At 40.1% G+C, this 19,185-nt stretch overlaps 1 protein-coding gene across 1 annotated transcript in view; it reads left to right on the forward strand.

Moving 5' to 3' along the window:
• Positions 1 to 19,185, forward strand: part of Ccdc178 (coiled-coil domain containing 178) — a 349,165-nt gene that overhangs the window by 107,570 nt on the left and 222,410 nt on the right. Inside the window, exon 13 of the mRNA XM_075971135.1 lies at positions 14,036 to 14,219. Within this exon, the coding sequence (XP_075827250.1) occupies positions 14,036 to 14,219 (184 nt within the window). The remainder of the gene's footprint in view (positions 1 to 14,035; positions 14,220 to 19,185) is intronic.

Here is a 19,185-nt window from a genome sequence, read left to right on the forward strand (position 1 = left end):
TAATAAAGAGGGCAAAGGAATTCCAGATTGCAGAGGGCCCATAGGTTGAATAACCTTGTTGATGGCCCTGAGATCTGTCACCATTCTCCATTTACCTGATTTTTTCTTAACCACAAATACAGGAGAATTCCAAGGGCTGGTAGATTCTTCTATATGTCCAGCATCTAATTGTTCTTGTACCAGCTGTTCTAAAGCCTGTAACTTTTCCTCAGCTAAAGGCCATTGCTTTGTCCATATTGGTTTCTCAGTCAACCATTTTAGAGGCAAGGCTGTTGGTATCTCTGAAGGGACATCAATTGCTTGTTCTTGTACAGCCCGAATGGCCGGTTTTCTCCGTTTGTAATATCTTTTAATATTATTCTCAGAACTATAGGCTCTAGAAGTAGCAGGAATGTTAATTTCGGTATTCCATTGTTGTAATAGGTCACGACCCCATAAATTCATTGCGATATTGGCTACATATGGCTTTAATTTTCCTATTTGACCCTCTGGCCCTATACATTCAACCCATCTCGTGCTCTGCCTTACTCGAGATAGGGTTCCAATTCCCAGGAGCTGAACATTTACATTCTGAAGAGGCCAATACGGATGCCAAGATTCTGGGGTAATGATACTTACATCAGCACCTGTGTCCAGCAGGCCAGTAATAAAAATGCCATTTACACACACTCTCAGTTTAGGTCTTTGATCATTTATAGAAGTTTGCCAAAACACACGTAACTTATCTTTCTGATCATTATTGCTTGTAACAGTAGGCATGGGGCTTCCTAATTGTCCTGATGAGGCACGTTCTCTGCAGAAACTGGATATGACTGAACCATGTTTGCCATGGGGGCCTGTGAGGCCCCCCCTCTCACGTTTCCCGACTGTATCAGGTTGCCTTGTCTATCTCTTGTAGACCTGCATTCATTCGTCCAATGTCTGCCTTTTCCACATCTTCTACATAAACCTGAAGGCTGAGTCCTCCTATTTCTGTTATTTCTAGAAGATGCATTATTATTATTATTTCTGAAAGATGCATTATTATTATTATTATTTCTGAAAATCCGTTGTCTACAATTCCTTTTCATATGACCCATTTTGCCACAATTAAAACATTTGGTATTCTGGTGTCTCCTTTTACCATTGGAAATTGCTTCTTCTACCCATGCTTCAGTGCCATAATCAAATGTATCAACATTGAGTGTATGCAAGACCCATTCTTCCAAAGGCGCTGATCTGAGCTTTAAAGGCCCCAAAATCCTTTTGCATTCCACATTTGCATTTACATAAGCCAAAGACTCAATCATTATACGTCTTGCTTCTGGGTCAGATATCCCTATTTGTACAGCCTTAGTTAATCTTTGTAAAAAGTCACTAAAGGGTTCTCTCTGACCCTGTTTAACTCTGACAAATGATTCTATTCTCTGTCCTGGGTCTTGTACCCTGTCCCAAGCCCTTAAGGCTGCTGTAGTACACATGGAGAGTGTGTTTTCATCCAAATTAGCTTGTTCCTGAGGGTCGGAAAAGAGCCCTTCACCTAGAAATTTATCTAGGGAAATGTCAATTCCCTTTGCTTTTTCCTGCTGTTCTAAGAGTCTAGCCTCTTGCCTGAATAAGCATTGCCATTTCAATTGCGGTCCACTCTCAAGTACTGCAGAGCTCAGCTGGAGCCAGTCCAAGGGGGTTGCTCTGTTTGTCGTGGCCCAAGATCTTAGCATCTCTTTAACAAAAGAGGCTTGCATCCCAAAAGTCATGACAGCCTGTTTAATTTCCTTGAGGTCATTCATACGGACAGGCTCCCATGTATCCTCCTTGATGACCCTAGGGTTTCTGGAACCAACCACCTTCTCTGTTGTTATTACTGGAAAGGCAGGTAGAGCTGTCGGTAGAGCTTTGTGGAAATTGTCCCGGAGAGATTTACCCACAGATGTAGTTAAAATTTGCCCTTCTACCCTTTGCTCTTCTTCATCAGAATTCAGAAATTCCTCAATCTTTTCAATTCTATTCACTATTGCCTTCTGCAATGTCTGAATCTCCTGTCCAGAATTATGTTCCAAAGCCTTCATTGAGGATTCTAAAGTATGAAGTTTGTCTGTTAGAGATAACATCTTATCTTTGGACATAATTTTTATGGCATAAACTGTGCCTTCTTGTATTGACACTCTTTCCATCAATTTGTCATAAGCTTTAGACAAAATCCAATTGTCACATTCAGCAGTTTTGATTCTCTCAGTTAATGTTTCATTTCCTACAGAAAGGGACTGAATCTTATTGTCCAAATCAGCTGTTCCCTCTTCCATAGTAATGAATTTCTCCTTAATATCAGCCACTAATGTTTCAGTTCCTACAGAGAGGGACTGAACCTTACGATCCAGATCAGCTGTTCCCTCTTCCATAGTAATGAATTTCTCCTTAACATCAGCCTGGAGAGCCTCAAACTGATTCTTGAGAAGATTGTTATCAGCCTGGAGAACTTCAAACCGATTCTCGAGAAGATTGTTATCAGTCTGGAGAACTCCAAACTGATTCTTGAGAAGATTGTTATCAGTCTGGAGAACTTCAAACTGATTCTTGAGAAGATTGTTATCAGTCTGGAGAACTTCAAACCGATTCTTGAGAAGATTGTTATCAGTCTGGAGAACTTCAAACTGATTCTTGAGAAGATTGTTATCATTCTCAATTGTTTTTAAGCGTTCTATTTCTGCCTTAAGAATCCTGGATTCATCTCGTAAAGACTTTATCATATTTCTATTATCAAACCATTTGGTGCCAATGAAAACTACGAATCCCAGAAGGATCCATAGAGGTGGCGTGATAGACACCTCTTGTAAAATCTCCCACATGGTACAATTAAAAAAACTGTTAAATTCTTGAACAGTAATGTGTTCAGACATTTTATTTATAAAAGAAAAAATTTTTTACCTGCAATGATCGGTTCCTGCTAGTTGTTGGTCTCTGTGTTTTTGGAGCCTGTCCTAGAACTAGCTCTTGTAGACCAGGCTGGCCTCGAACTCACAGAGATCCGCCTGCCTCTGCCTCCCAAGTGCTGGGATTAAAGGCGTGCACTACCACGGCCTGGCAGGCCTCAAACTCACAGAGATCCGTCTGCCTCTGCTTCCCAAGTGCTGGGATTAAAGGCGTGTGCTACCACGGCCTGGCAGGCCTCAAACTCACAGAGATCCGTCTGCCTCTGCTTCCCAAGTGCTGGGATTAAAGGCGTGTGCTACCACTGCCTGGCCGGCCTCAAACTCACAGAGATCCGCCTGCCCTTGCCTCCCAAGTGCTGGTATCAAAAGCGTGCGCCACCACTGCCCTGCCAAGTCACTTTGTGTCAGACCAAATCTGCCGCTGTGGCAGCTTTTGTTGCAAAACCGCAGGTACTTGAGCTTCCGCTAATTCAGGCAGTGGGGTTCCGCTGTAAAACTTAGCCAAGGCAGGCAGAATGGGCCTGTGTGGCCGAGTATGTCTCGGACTCGGCACTGGGGCCGGAGTCACGAACTGAAAAACAGCACCCAGGAGGGTGCTGTGTTAGCTAGCGGGCTACCCGCTTGAGTCGAGGGCAAAATAGCCCGACGTTGGACGCCAAAATGTAGCGGCGTAAACGAATGCAGACAGTTTGTAAAAATATATATATAGTTTTAATGTAGAAATAGACTTACAGAACCACCGTTCCCGCGGAGACCAGGAGAGTAGAAGAAGAGGAAGCTCTGAGCACGCTCGCCAAATTTATAGGCAGACATTAGCCCGAGGCGAACACGCCCCCTAAGGGGCGGGACTTATCCCTACAGAGATGATCCAACCTCACAGACTTCTCTAGCCAGGACTTGAGTAAAGCCCTGCACTTTTTCATTACATGGAGATGCAACAACAAATGATAGAGCTACCTCTACCATAACTTGACAATTAAGCCAAATTTTTCTTTCCAGGATCCCCTAAAGATGCCATATCCCCCAGACAGCATAAAATAAATTTAAGAACACAGCACTTATACTCCCAAAAGGTGGTGTACATGGTTCTGGTTTTTCATTGGGTTATGAATATTTGTTATTGCTTAGGTAGACTGGTTAAAAAGTTGTTATTGGTAATGGTTAGGAAAAAAGCTAAACAAAGGAGATTAGATTCAAAGTTCTTATTTTGAAGAAAAGAGGTGGATACAGATATGATACAAAAAAAAGGTAAATTATTAAATCTACTCTGAGTGGAAAAAAGGGAGAATACAGATATGAGTAGACAAAAAGAGAGATTATTTAATCTACTCCTAAAAAGCAGTTACTAGTTTTAAATATTTTACATTGTATTGCACTCTTATATAGTATATATAAATTTTGTATATTAATACAAATTTGAGATTTATTTTGTTATAATATACTGTACATATATTTCTAATCTTATTCAACATTTTGTACCTATACATTTCAATTGTCATCCTTGAAAGTTATAATTAACAACTAATTAGCATATAAAGAAATGCAAGATAGTAGTCATTGCAAACAAACTGGTAGTCATATTATGTATGTTTTCAAGATCAAACAAGCATATATTTTAAATAGACACTTGGTCTTTAAACACTTCAGAGATCTATAGAGTATGGCATTTAAGATGTTTTAATAATATACGTTCTTTTTATGACAATAAGACATGTTTACTCCTTGCAGCACCAATCTACTTTGGGGAAGATAATGAGCATCAAAGAAACTTGACATGAAGTTTAATTTCATTGTGGCTAAAGTAATCTACTGTGCAAGAAATACTCTTGCCTCAATTTCTAATGGTATACTATCCAAATTTGACAAGCAAATACAAAAGAGAGTGACTACCAAACCTTGCCAAGACAAGGCAAGACAGTCCTTCAAAAATCCTACTTTATAGAAAAATATGTCAAATATTCGAGGCCTGTAGGTTGAAGATGATGTCCCAACATTGCAGAGAAATCCTGGATATCTGTCCAGGAAGCCAGCTGTTTCTGTCATTTCTGAAATATTTTGGAAGTCGCTTGCTTGCATTTCCTGATTACTCAGTTAATATTATTTCCTCCTCAGGTCTTCGAGGGATTTAAAAACTAGATAGTTATAGTTTTTCTTGCTTATCAGACTCAGAAAAGAAACTCACTAAACAAATATACAGTATATATAACATTGAGAGACATAAAGTTAGTATTGCAAGTTAGAATAAAAAGTGAATTAGGTACAACACTTTGAACTCAATAAGATAGGATAGATAATGGAGTATGTTCTCTGAAATTGTCAAATGCAAATGAACTGGACATTGTTGATATAATTATTGCCTGTATATATTTTATAGAGGCATTGTATTTATTGTATATAGTTTTTCTTATATTACTGATAGCCTTCTTTTTTATTTTAGAGTAAAAGAGAAGATGTAGTGAAATTTTGTTTGCTTAACAAAATAAAAGCTTTCCTGAAGATCAGAGTGCAAAGCTAAGACACTAGAAACTAGGGAGTGTAGGCATACACCTTTAATCCCAGGTCTTGGGAGACAGAGGCAGAGGGTACCCCATTAGTTAAAGGCCACCCTAGGCCACACGAAATTGATCCAGTCTCAAAGAGAAAGAGAGTCAGGTGGTAGTGGCTCATACCATTGATCCAAACACTTGGGATCCCATGACTTTAATCCCAGCACTAGGGAGGTAGAGACAGGAATGATAAGGCTGGCGAGAGAAAGGATTATAAGGCAAAAGGAGACAGGAACTCATTGCAGTCTGAGGTTGGTGGAGACAGTTGCAGTCTGAGGATGCAGTCAGAGGAGACAGTCTGAGGACAGGGTTGCCCTTTTGGTCTGATCATTGGCAGAGGGAAAAGGTCTCTCTAGTGACTGGCTGCACTGCTTCTCTGATCCTTCAGCTTTAAACACCAATATGTGACTCTAGGCTTTATTTATTAAGCCTACCTTAACTAAATTACTAGCAGATTTTTAATATTGTTATAACTAATTTCCCAATGTAGTGCTGTTTTGTAATAAAACAAAGTGATCATAAGATGAAATTGGCTAAAAAAATTCATGAAATAATTGGGTGGATAGCTTCTCTGTGACATCTAAAAGCAAAATGATTGTGTACCTATTTGGTTTTAAGTTTATTGCCAAAATAAGAAATAGCAACAATTGAAATATCCATGGGTCAGTTAAAATTTATGGCAGAAATTATATATGGAAATGCAATTAAATATTCAAGAGAAAGTTGAAGGAAAATCAAGATTATGGAAATAGAGTAGTGTCTTAGCTGGGGTTTTGGTTGCTATGAAGAGACATCATGACCATAGCAACTCTGATAAAAGAAAACATCTAATTGAGGTGGCAGCTTACATTTTCAGTGGTTCAGTCTATTATCATCATAGCAGGGAACACATTGGAATGTAGACAAGCATGGTGCAGGAGCTGAGAATCCTACATCTGGCAGGCAATAGGAATTTGACTAAGATTCTGGAACGTATCCTGAGCATAGGAAATCTCAACATCTGTCCCACAGAGACAAACTTCCTCCAAGAAGGCCACACCTACTCCAACAAAACCACACCTCCTAAGAGCACCACTCCCTATGAGATTATGGGGGACAATCATATTAAAACTACCACATTCCACTTTTTGGCACCCATAAGTTTATAACAATATAGTGCAAAATGCATTTTGTTCTACTTAAAAGTTTCCATAGTCTGTAATAGTCTCAACAATGTTTAAAAGTCCAAAGTCTCTTCTGAGAATCACCCAATTTCTTTACTGTAATCCCCTATAAAATAGTAATAAAAAAATAGAACACATGCCTCAAACACATAATGGCACAGAATTTACACTCGCATTCCAAAACATAGGGAAGGAAGCATAGTGAGGAAGTAGTGGACTAAAACAAGATCAAAACCCAAATGGGCAAACTCCAAACTCTGCATCTTCATGTCTTTCAGTTTTGCTGATGGCAACACACTTCTTTCTTTCAGATTTGTTCCCCTCTGTTAGCAGCTCTTCTTGGCAGATATACCACAACTCTGGCATCTCCAACTTTTTGTGGTCCCCAAGGCAATCCAGGCTTTTACTTCACAGCTTCAAGCAATGACCTTTCTACTGTGCCTCCATTCAGGGAAACCATGACACATGCCTAGTCTCTGTGGGCTTTCTTTTGGTACAGAGGCTAATTCCATAACCCTTTTTATTTTTTCAATTCTTACCTCCAAAGACAAAACCATGTGGTCAAAGATGCCAGGTTCGGCCACTTACTGTGACTGGAACATGACTCCTTGTTCAGTATCTTCATCAGTTTTCTGTCCTTCATTTCCTAAGCTTTGCTATCCTGAAACTTGCTCTGTAGAGCAGGCTGGCCTCAAACTCAGAGATCCACCATTCTTTCCATTCTGGGGATGAAAGGTATTCCCCATCATACCCAACTCTAAAATTTTCTTAGTACTGTTACAAAAGTTGAAAAGTTAACTGTGTGGGATTTTATACCCTGAGGACATCATTTCTTTTATTCCATTTCTTAATCTGTTCATCTCTTTGAACACAGGATTTAGCTCCATTCCACTTTCTGGATGCTCTTTTTCTCTTTAAATTTTATACTTTGCAATTTACCCTTCTCAGCTTACTCCTCTTCATTATAAATCTTCATTAGAGCTATTCCTTTTAACCAAAGGACAGATTATACTAGGCTGTCTTCAGATTGCTTTTGCCAACAGAATTAATCCAAAACTCTTCACTTTAGCCTCACCCAGACTTTTTGGACAAAGGGAAAATGCAGCAACTTCCTTCACCAAAATATCACAAGAATGATTTATAGGCAACATATTAATATTCTTCTCCTCTGTTACCTCTTGAGGTAGGCCCCATAATTTATCTAGTCACACTCAGCACCACTGTCTCCCATGCTCCTGCAAGTATTTCCCATTAAGCAGTGCTTAGAGCATTCCACTGTTTTCCTAACCCAAAGTACCAAAGTTCATATAACTCCAAACAAAAACATTGTCAGGTCTATCACAGCAATACTTCAGTCCTTGGTACCAACTTCTGTCTTTGTTAGGGTTTTTATTGCTGTGAAGAGACACCATGATCATGGAAATGCTTATAAAGGAAAACATTTAATTCCTTTAAATGTGGTGGCTTAGGGTTAAGAGGTTCAGTCCATTGTCATGATGGCAGAGATCATGGTGGGATGTAGACAGCCACGGTGCAGAAGCTGAGATTTCTATATCATGGAGGCAAACAGAAAGTTGACTGAAACACTGGGTGGTATCCTGAGCATAGAAGACCTCAAAGCCTATCCCCACAGTGACACACTTCCTCCAACAAAGCCTACCTCCTAATAGTACTGCTCCCTATGAGACTATGGGGTCCGTTAAATTCAAAGTACCCGAAGAAACATGATTATGATAAATCTTAATTTGTAAGGCGAGTTTTGTTGATAATGTCAGGTTGTTCAGTCAGAATGTAGATTCAGCATCAGACCTTTACATATTCTTCCACATGACTCACGACAGAAGTGGCACTATGGTGTGGCAGAGAAAGGAAGTCTTCCTAGCAGCTTTATGATGAAAGAAGGAAATCCTTACCCCTACCCATTATTACCAACACAAATCTATTTTAAATTATCAGTGTTTTCTTTAAATAGGAAACTAACATAAAATGAAAAATGTCAAATAAATCAGAGCATTTACTCAATGAATGGGTAAGCCATAGCAAGATGGAAGTTATGTGTAGTGCCTTTTTATCTGTGAATATAAAGAGGTAAAGAAAATCTGATAGGCAGTAAACTATGAAAACCAAAGTATAGTCATAAACATATACTATAGCATGAAATTATTTCATGTTTTTTATCAAAATCAGTGAGGGCAGATTTATGTTTTGTAAATGATCCTTGCTAGAGTCAGGAGATATCTGTTTTGTTTTGTTTTGAGACAAGATTTCTCTGTAGCTTTGGCTGTTTCTTGTAGACCAGGCTGTCCTCAAACTCACAGAGATTCACCTGCCTCTGCCTCCAGAGTGCTGGGATTATAGGTGTGAGCCACCTCTGCCTGGCCGAGTCAGGAGAAATCTTATGCATCATCAGCACTCAAGTGAGCACCACCAACCAACAGCTTTTGCTGGCCATGATTTATGTTTTTATCAGAATGAGGAGTGCCTGGATGTTCACTTTGAAATAAGAGGGAGCTAGGATTCCTTTATAATGGTTCTATTGTAATAAAACATTCAATATCACTTTCAATTCTTTCCAACAATAATGCATATAATCATTTGTTCAGTCTTTGTGTGTGAATTCATATTTTACACAAATAGTAGCCTTATGAAGTTGCTACATGTACAAAGAAACTTCCTGCCTTCTGTGAAACCACAGAGGAAACAATTATTCCAGAATTAGTATTCTCTCTATTGACTAATAGCCACAGGAAAAAATGCAGGATCTTGCTGGTGACCACTGCAAAGATGCATCTCATTTTGCCATTAGTGGTGATGATTCCGTGTGAGTTTATGAAATTAATTTTTAAGTTAGCATTCAAAGCAATGGGTTCATGATGGTATCCTTATTCATTTGTAGCATAATTCGTTCTAATTTGACTCTGCCCTGACTGTCCTCTATTTTCTCTCACACTCCTCTCAGTAGGTCCCCTTCCTCCCTAGATACAGTCCTCCATTTTCTGCTTTTACATCAAGTCACATATATCCCGGTGTGCTCTCTTCGCCCTATTCCTTCCCACTTAAGATCTTTTCCTTCTCTCGTGTGGTTTCCTAACTAGCTTTACTGTGCCTGCACACCTACAGACACAAGGGTTTTTTTGTAATTTATTTGCATGTTTTCCTATCCTGCCCCCCTCTCTACAGAGAGGCTGAACTTGTTTAAATATTTTCCGTTTAGAAATATTTAGAAATAATGCAGCCTTAGTGAGCTTTTCCCATGCACAATTTAAAAGAGAAAGGTAATGCACACAGTTTGTTCTGAGCTGCATATGCAATCTCCTGTGACTGCTTTGCAAAGCTCATTAGCAGCTATTCATAGCATACGTCCTTCCAACTTTAGAACCCCAGTGGCCAACTTAGTGCCAGACGCATTGCGAACATCCTTTTTTGTTTGTTTGATTGTTTCTCAAGACAGGATCTGTCTGTGTGGAACTCTCTCTGTAGACCAGGCAGGCCTAGAACACAGAGATCTGCCCGCCACTAACTCCAAAATTCTGACATTGAAGACATGTGCTACCATGGTCGCTTACGGGCGTACATTAAGTATGTGTTGAATAATATTCTAAGAAGAAAAATTTCAATTTCATTATATTATATATGTCACATTCTGTAAGACAAATTTTAAGATATAAAGAGCAGTGACTTTATCATTTGATGATTTTTCTGAGAAATGGCTTCAGAGGGTACTTTTTTTTATTTAATGTAGCATATATCTCCAAAGAGAACCTTTATAGCTTTATAGTTATGACTCTATGTATTCTCTAAAGAAATAAGCTGATTGAGACCTCAGATGATTCCTATCAAGGAAAGTGTTTTAAAATGGGCTTATGAAATTATAAAACACATCAGAAAATATCCACCATGAATGGCAGTTAATATCTGTGTGTGTGTATCACAGTAAGTTGAAATAATGCAATGATTATATTTAAACAGATATTTAAATATATTTTCCAATAATTCTATTATTTTAATGCTTACATAGTGGGAATCTTAGATACATCTCAAGTGAGTTTAAAATGTTTGCAATAACAGAATAAAGTAAAATCCTCCAAAATGTATGAAAAGGAAGCCGGACTCAAAGTTACTGGGGATTCGGCTACAAAGCAACAGATTCAATAATCATGATGCCTCAGATTCTAAGACAGAATCCAGATAACAGCACAGAGTAACAAAGAAAAAAACAGAAGAACAAGGAAAGACTTGCAGGAAAAAACAAAGTGGGGAGGGGTCATAGATAATGGGACAGTAGAGCATCTACTAAAGTTCAGATTGATGCATCATCACAGTGGATCTGATGCAAGGTATACCCAGAAATAAAACTTTTTAATTTATATTGCGGCCTACTCATATTGAAAGGAGAATGGTGGATATGACAAGTTTCATGTTTAAGTTCTAGTACAGAAACAGTATCTGTTAACTCTTTGCTTTCTGTAGTTCAGGCTCAAAGGGTAATTGGTACTCAAGGTCAATGTCAGCATCTGTCCTCAGTCTCAACACATTCTTCCATGTTCAGAACATACTTGAAATTCCTGAGACAAAGTCTCACTCTTTGTCAAAGACTGTCCACAATCCTGTAATCCCACCCCAGCCTCCAGCTAGATTTAAAAGTATGTGCTAAGAAATATTTTTGAAATACATGTTTCGTATTTTCCTTACTTGTTTTTCTTTTTTGGTATTTTTCTGTGTATGTTTACATATGCATTTAAATGTATCGGGCTTTCTTTTGGGCCTCAAACTGCTCACAAATCATGACACTAAGACTTATTATTAATTATGAATGCTTGACCTTATCTTATACTTGGTTCTTGCTAGCTCTTATAACTTATATTAACCTTTCTTTTCATCTGTATTTTGTCTTAGGGAATTTTATTTTACCTTTCTTTTACTCTATTTGTCTTATTTCATGTCTGCCTGGCTGGTTCCCAGGCATCTCCCTCTCTTTCTCCCTCATTCTCTCCTTTTCTTTTGTTCTCTTCTCTCTCTTTTACTCTTTCTCTCTGTCCACCAACCAGCCCTGCCTATTCCTCTACTGTCTGGTTATTGACTAATCAGCTTTTTATTTGACCAATTAAATGCCTTAGACAGGCAAGGTGAAACAGCAACACATCTTTACATAATTAAACAAAGGCTGCATTAACAAATATACCATTACATCATTAAGGTAATATTCCATATCATTTGTGCATTTTCCAGTGCACATGTATATAAAGATACATGTGAAGACCAGACAAAAACCTTGGGTGTCATTCCTCAGGCACCGTCCACCTTTGTTTGGTTCAGAATCTCTTACCGGCCTTGAGTTACCAATTCAGCTAAGCTGACTGGCCAGTGGATCCCAGGGATCCACCTGTCTGTGCCACCCACTGCTGTGTGGATTCTGGATATCAAACCCATATCCTTACACCTGTGCAGCAGGTGCCTTATTAACTGTGTCATCTCCCCAGCCCTTTCATCTATTTGTTAAATAAACACAGCCATCTCCATTTTCTTTCATGTTTTTATATTGCCATATTTTTAATCCCCATTTCTTTCCATTTTACACTGTGAAATTTCTCTCCTAGTCGCACCTGATTCAATCACCATTTCTGGAATTTCCATTTGTTGTGCTTTTGTAAGTAACAAAAAAAAAAGAAAGAAAGAAAAAAGAAAAGAGAGAGAGAGCGATCCTAAATTGGTATGAGGGACAACATGGCATAAAAGATAGCTAAGCTGAGTTTTGGCTTCAATATCTGTTTTCATAGGTGCCTTCACTCCTATAGGCAATGGTTGAGTTTGTCTTGTCTCAGCTAGCACAGTTCATTGATGTTATACAACGAAACTTTCCATATTGACTCTCTGATGAAATAATTCAGGCAGATATTTTTATTATGGTTGCCCCCCTCTTCTGCTTTGATTTCTTGGCACCATTTTGTTTTGTCTGATTTGTGAGCCATGCTCTGTCGTTGGCACACCTTTAATGAATGATGATTCTTATTCGCTCATGTTTATCCTTGAGGGAACAAGAGGCCAGAGAACAAGTCAGTGCAGCTCATCCGCAGTTGTATGCATTGTTTTCCCACCTATGAGTTGGCTGCATCTCTTCACACTCACCTGTGTCCAAGTGGTTGTTCCTCTGAGCAGAGCTTCTTGGGCAGTTTTCTACACGAGGTCTCATCAGTGGCACCTGAAGGCTAATCCAATGTCCTACACCTTCTGACTCAAGCAGAGCCCAGCAGTCTGTGACCGCGTAAACTAACCATATGATGAAAAAAGATATTTCTAATTAATTTGGGTCTGCTTCTTCATTATCCAATAGTTTTATCACCCGAGGTATGTGAAAACTGCCATGCTGGAGCATGACTCCAAGTCAACTATAGCCAATTGTCTAAAACACAAAGCAATGTAGAATGCCTTTCTTGAGACTGTCATACACTGCTGAATCTGAGAACCACTTCCTTCATCGATGTAGTGATGTGGGAGTGTCATATATCAATCTGTTGATTTCATGGGTTAAGTAATAAACAAACTGCTTGGGCTCATAGCTTAGAACATAGGTGGGTGGAGTAAACAGAACAGAATGCTGGGAGGAAGAGGAAGTGAAGTAAGACACCTCAGACAGAGACGCCATGCTCCGCTCTCCGGGGCAGACGCACGCGATGAAGCAAGCCGCCAGTTTAGACATGCTGAATCTTTCCCCGTAAGACCGGTGCTCACAGATTATTAGAGATGGGTTGATCGGGATGTGAGAATTAGCCTGTAAGGGCTAAAGCTAAAGGGCCAAGCAGTGTTTAAATGAATACAGTTTGTGTGTTGTTATTTCGGAGCATAAGCTAGCAGGCGGCTGGGGTGCTGGGGATGCAGCCCCATCCGCTCTTATTACTACAATGTAGTTATGTGGTACTCAGATGGCAGCATGTTGTATCCTACCCAAGAGACACTTAGCAATGCCTGTAGATCCTAGGCTGTCAAGCTGAGATGCTGATGCAGGGGAGATGAGCTGCCGGTCAACATCGCTCGACACACAGGACACCTTCTGTCCACAACACATGTCCCATCTGGTACAAAATGTCAGTAATGGTGGAGTCTGGAAACTGATGGACCTGGGGCTTCTGTTTAAGCTTTCACTCTTCCATTTAAAGCATTCTGGTTTGTGTTTAAAACAAACAAAACAAAAACAATCAAACAAACAAATGCTGTGTGAATAGAAAAGGTGATAGACAGGAGAGGAGTGCAAAAAGGGTTTTATTTTCAGGCTGTGATGTATAGATGCCAGTAGATCCGAAAAGGTGTGCGCACAAGTGCTGTTGACAATAGGTTCAACTAAGGCCAAGGTTGTCCTATAGATCGTCTAAGTGTATGTTCTCTTAGAGTAACTACACTGAATTTTTGTTCTTTTTTGTAGTATAAAGAAGAAAATGGAATATGAGTTCGAAACCCAGTCATTGCTGGAGCTGAAGATAAAGAATAACAATTACCTCAGAGAGCTCTACAAAGAGACATATCAAGTCGGGGCTGTTTTTCACCTAGCTAAGAATAAAACAGACGAAATAGAGAACAAAATAGCAGATGTGAGAAGAAAATTCAAGGTCAGGTATTGTTGTCATCTCTAAATTTTTTTTAAAAAAATGTGATTAACCTGATTTTTTTTGGCTTGATCTTTCTTCATAGTTAGATTTTAGTGTAAGGGTTAATTCTCTTCTTGGAGACCAAAGTGCCTGGTACACAAGCACAAAGACCTGAGACCAGATCCCGAGACAAAGTGAGAAAACTGTACACAGTAGAACCCAGGTACTGATTAGGAAGCACATTGTCTGTCTAGCCTAGCCAAGCCATTGAATTTCTGGCTTAGTGAGAGAGGGTTTGTGTCAACAAAGGGTGGAGTGAGTGAGGACTTCCACATCCCTACACGTGAACATGCACTACATGCATATGCACACCCACAGACACTAGCAAGTGTATAGTCACACCAAAAAAAGAAAAAGAAAAAAATTCAACCATATGGTTTAGGTGTGGGTAGGCATGTGAATGGTGCTTGAAGTCTAAGTAAGGGTCCCATTCATATGAGGTAAATGCCCTACCAAGTGTAGCATATGCTAAGGTGTCTTCAACTCTTCTTAAAACACATCTAAGTTGCAAGAATAAAATCATCCTTCTCCAAACGATGAGGATTCAGTGCAGCTACCTTTGCTATGACCAGGCACAAGCATCTGGAGCCAGGAATGCTAAACTTGGTTGAGTTTTCTCTTACACACATAACTTACAGGATAGAAGGCGGGATTCTAAGACACACTCTTTGACCCTCCATGACACACTAATCAGGAGGGCTTCTTCAGGCTTGCAAGTATGTGCCAGGAACCTTCTAGACAACGATGATACAGAATCAAGTGCTCATATCTTTTAGTTCAGGCCTATTTAAGCAATAAGCTACTAATGAATATCTCCTACCACTTACTGCAAGTCAGTACTGTTTTCTTCCCTGAAGAACACACAAACAGGTTTCCCTCCCTCCCATGGTTGCTGGCCGATGAAGAATATTTGTGCTGTGTCCTGAGTGTGGTAGTGCCACACGGACCCGAGTCTTTGTTGATGTTGAGAAGCAATCAGTCACTGAACTGTGTCCCCAACACATTCTTCTTGTAGGCATATTTTAATATTTGTTACCATGTACTGAAATTAACCTAGGATCTCTGTTATCCAGAAGATAATAACAGCCATGTCATCTCTGGGTTGTTTCTGAGAAATGGCCCCACTGTAGAGGTGGAATTTCTAAATAATATACCTATAAATTAATGTATCAGTAAAATGCCAGGCCCATTTTTTAGGCAGCTAATCTGAATAATCAAAGATATAAAACAACTCCCAGAAACTTCCGACTCTATCAGATGATCTCTCCCAGTTTTTCCAAAACATTAGTGTAGTTGGTCATTTTTGCCAAACTCTCAATCCACAGATAATGACATGGAGACTTATTGTTAATTACGAAAGCTTGGCCTTTAGTTTAGATTTGTTTCCAACTAGCTCTCATAACTTAAATTAACCTGTTTATATAAATATATATACTACCATAAGCCTTTTTGCCTCCTTTTTTTTTATGTCTGACTCTCTTCGTGTGTGGTGTCTCTAGAATGCACCTAGATTCTAACCCTCTGAGTTTTTCTTTCTGCCCAGAAATCCTGCCTTTTCTCTCGTCCTAGCCATTGGCCATTCAGCTCTTTATTAAACCAGTCAAAATAAAACAGTGACACATTTTCACACGGTGTGATCAAATATCCTGAAACACTTGATAGCAATAACGTAAATATTCAGGAAAGAAGCGCTTTCCCAGAGTGTGGGATAAGATTCACAACCCCGCTGGAACACGGGACAGCAGTGGCGCAATGTATCTTCCGTCATGACAGTGAACGGATGAATGGAAGCAGCCAAACCCATCTCAGGAATGTGACATTGTACCAAAAAAAAAAAAATTAAAAGCTGTCACCAGCTGTTAAACACTTTCCGTTGAAGGCTCCTGCTGTTGTTACTCTCAATGCAATTCTGGCGGGATTCGGCTTGATCATGTCTCTAGCTCTGGACTATGTGGGAACTCCCTAGACAGGAAAAGCTGGGCTGGAAGGAAGACTGTAACAGGAAGGCTACTTTATGTTGGGGTGTGTGGTGGGCCATCTTGTCAACATCACAGGGTTTACAGTCCTCAGGGACACACATCTCTGGGCATGTCTGCAAAGGATGTTTTAGATTAGAGCAATCCAGGCCTGAACATACTCTCTGGCCTGGGGTGAAGGATTGAAGGAATGGGAGTAAGGAGTTCCTGTCAGCTTGACATCCTGTCATGGCAGACTTGTCTGTCCAGAGGTTACTCCCGCCAGGTGTTCTGTCACAACCACAAAACAATTAGCACGTGAAAGCTATCTATTATGGTGATTTGGTGGTTTCAGTAGACACACAACTGTATAATTGTTATAGACACCTTCACTTGGGAGATAACTGTGGATGGAATAGGGGGAAGAGAACATCGGATTCGGGGCTTGTAATTTAAGAAACACCACATCTACACTTTTGCCAACAAAGGTTTCTAATCCAAGCTTGAAATTTAAAAGTAACCAGTTAAGGGAGTCTGTTTTAGTTTTAGAAAACGAATTAATATTCTAGTTCATACTAATCCAGTACTCCTCTTTGCCTTTAGAAGACCATCACTTCCCTTAAATAATTTTTCATTGTTTCAACCAGTCTCAATTCTTTGCTAGAGAAGATCCTTGCTCCTCCTTTTGATGGTTGCTGTAGACTCCTGTTTCTAGTTTTGTTTTTTCCCAGTTTTCAGTAGCTTACTGATATCCAAAATACAACCATATTTAAAGGAAAATACTGTAAAAAAAAAAATACTCACATTTTGAACATGGTGCCCTGAGCAGAACCTCCTGCAACCTGCTCTATTCCTTCCACCTTATGTGCCAATCATCCCTCTGTCCGATACATATGCTCTGGATGCTTTGCCTGCCTGTTAGTCGCTCAGTAGCCATCTTGGTTTACCAAATCAACTCTTATATTATCGCAGTATCGTTATCAAATATCAGTTTTCCACATATGTGAAATCTGAATAGTGAGATCTCTTTTCTTCAAAATTTCTGCAAGAAGAAAGATGCCTTTCATTACTTACCTCAAGTACTAGGCTCTCGACAAATAGTCATTGTTTACAGTGTGTTGTTTTAAGCAAAGAGACTCAAGAGTTATATCTCCACATCGTTAAGGATTTCTTTTTCCAACCTGAACAGCAGTATAGATGGTCCCATATTATGGAATGTTCTTTATGTTTCTCCCTATTTCTTTTTAGAATATTTTATTTGTTGGGTGGAATTGGGCTTCAAATTGGATACAGGGTTACTTATTATCTACACAGGTTCAGCGTGGGGTTTACCGTATTCAGCTGAGATTTGACCACCGGAAACTAATGAAGCATAAGGATATTCTCAATATCATGTTTAGGTAGAGTCAGTTTGGGCCATCCCCAGACTTTATGTTGAGGTCATGAACGCCACAAAGCATCTTGACTCAGTGCAGCCAGGGGCAGTTCTGCCAACTATTTCAGAGCGGGCCCCTCCTTTTTTTAACCCATAAATCTCAAATTTATTCCAAATCAAAGTCTTCTCCGACCTTCTTCTTAGCTCCTGTCCATCACTATTAGGTAAATGGAGGCTAATGTTCTTCCTTTCTGCTCGGGTTTCCAGACACATCACATACGGATCAGGCTGTGCTTCCCAGGGGTTTTTATGCGGGACCGGTGGTCTCTAGCAGTATCACAGCTCTCTGCTGCCACCTTCTGGTTTCTGACTGCTAAAACAGGGCAACCACCATGTAGCAAGCAGGTCGCCTGTGAACCCTTGCTAGAATCCCAGAATCTCTTTTTAAATTCAACGTTCCTTTCCTGTTCTCTGAAGTGATCTCTGGATCGCCGTACTCCTTTTCTCTAAAATCAGAATTGAGTCACTGCGACAGAGACCCGATAGCCTATACAGCTTAAAAACATTGGTCCTCTCACCCCTTACCAGAAGTTTCTCTGACCTCTCCTCTGAAGATTTCAGTAACTGCAAATGTAGGCGCAGCCACCGCCTGAAGCAGTGGGTGGATAGCCCTAAAGTAGGACAAGCACAGAGGGGGTGGCTGTCCCACTATGAGGACCTCACTGCACCGTTGCCCTTGTCCCTGTGGAAGGTAGGCATCTGCTAATCCGCTAATTACTGGCCAAACTCGAAGGCAGTTAAATGTAGATAATGGGCTAACAACCTAAAAGACCCCTTGCGGGAAGAAAAATTAAAAAAAAAAAAAGTCAACCAACCTCCTGTAGGAGGAGAGGTGTGGAGCCCCTTGCCTGTCCCTCCGCTGCCCTCTGCTGATAAAGCTTAACTTTCCCCAAGCCGCCAAAGAACACAAGACCCAGCAGCACGTCTTAAATCAGAGTTCAGAACAGTGAATGCCGGGTTTAGATGAGAGGTCTACAGGCACGTGTTCTGGTTCATTTGGCTGGGGTGTGATGAGCTCTGCAAAGTGCCCTTGTCTATTAAACCTTTAAATCTTTTCCAGTGTTGGTCTTCAAGTTTAAAAGGAGGTGTGTGTGTGTGTGTGTGTGTGTGTGTGTGTGTGTGTGTGTGTGCTGAGACAGGTGGTTAAGGGTATCTGTTGATCTTCCAGAGGATCAGCGTTCAATTCCCAGCACCCTAACTAGGGCCTCAAGGGGGCCTGTAACTCCAGTTCCACCATCTTCTGAATTCTCCAGGCACTGAACACATGGGCACAGACACACATTCACATGACCACAAGCGAGTCCTTTCATCCTGTGAACATTTAAAGGTCACACGCAAGGTTCTTGGCAGAATTTCTCTGATATAAATTTATATATTTTGTCCCCAGTGCAATGCAGGTGAAATGCCCTGGAGAGCAATCTGACATTGCCATAACAGTGCATCGGAGAAGCACATCAAAATTACACGGCATAAGTTACGTTGCTCATCACTGATGGTGTTAAGTCTGATCATTTTGTTTCCATTGCAGTCAATATGG

This window comes from Microtus pennsylvanicus, chromosome 4, assembly GCF_037038515.1.
Source record: "Microtus pennsylvanicus isolate mMicPen1 chromosome 4, mMicPen1.hap1, whole genome shotgun sequence".
Classification (NCBI taxonomy): Eukaryota; Metazoa; Chordata; class Mammalia; order Rodentia; family Cricetidae; genus Microtus; species Microtus pennsylvanicus.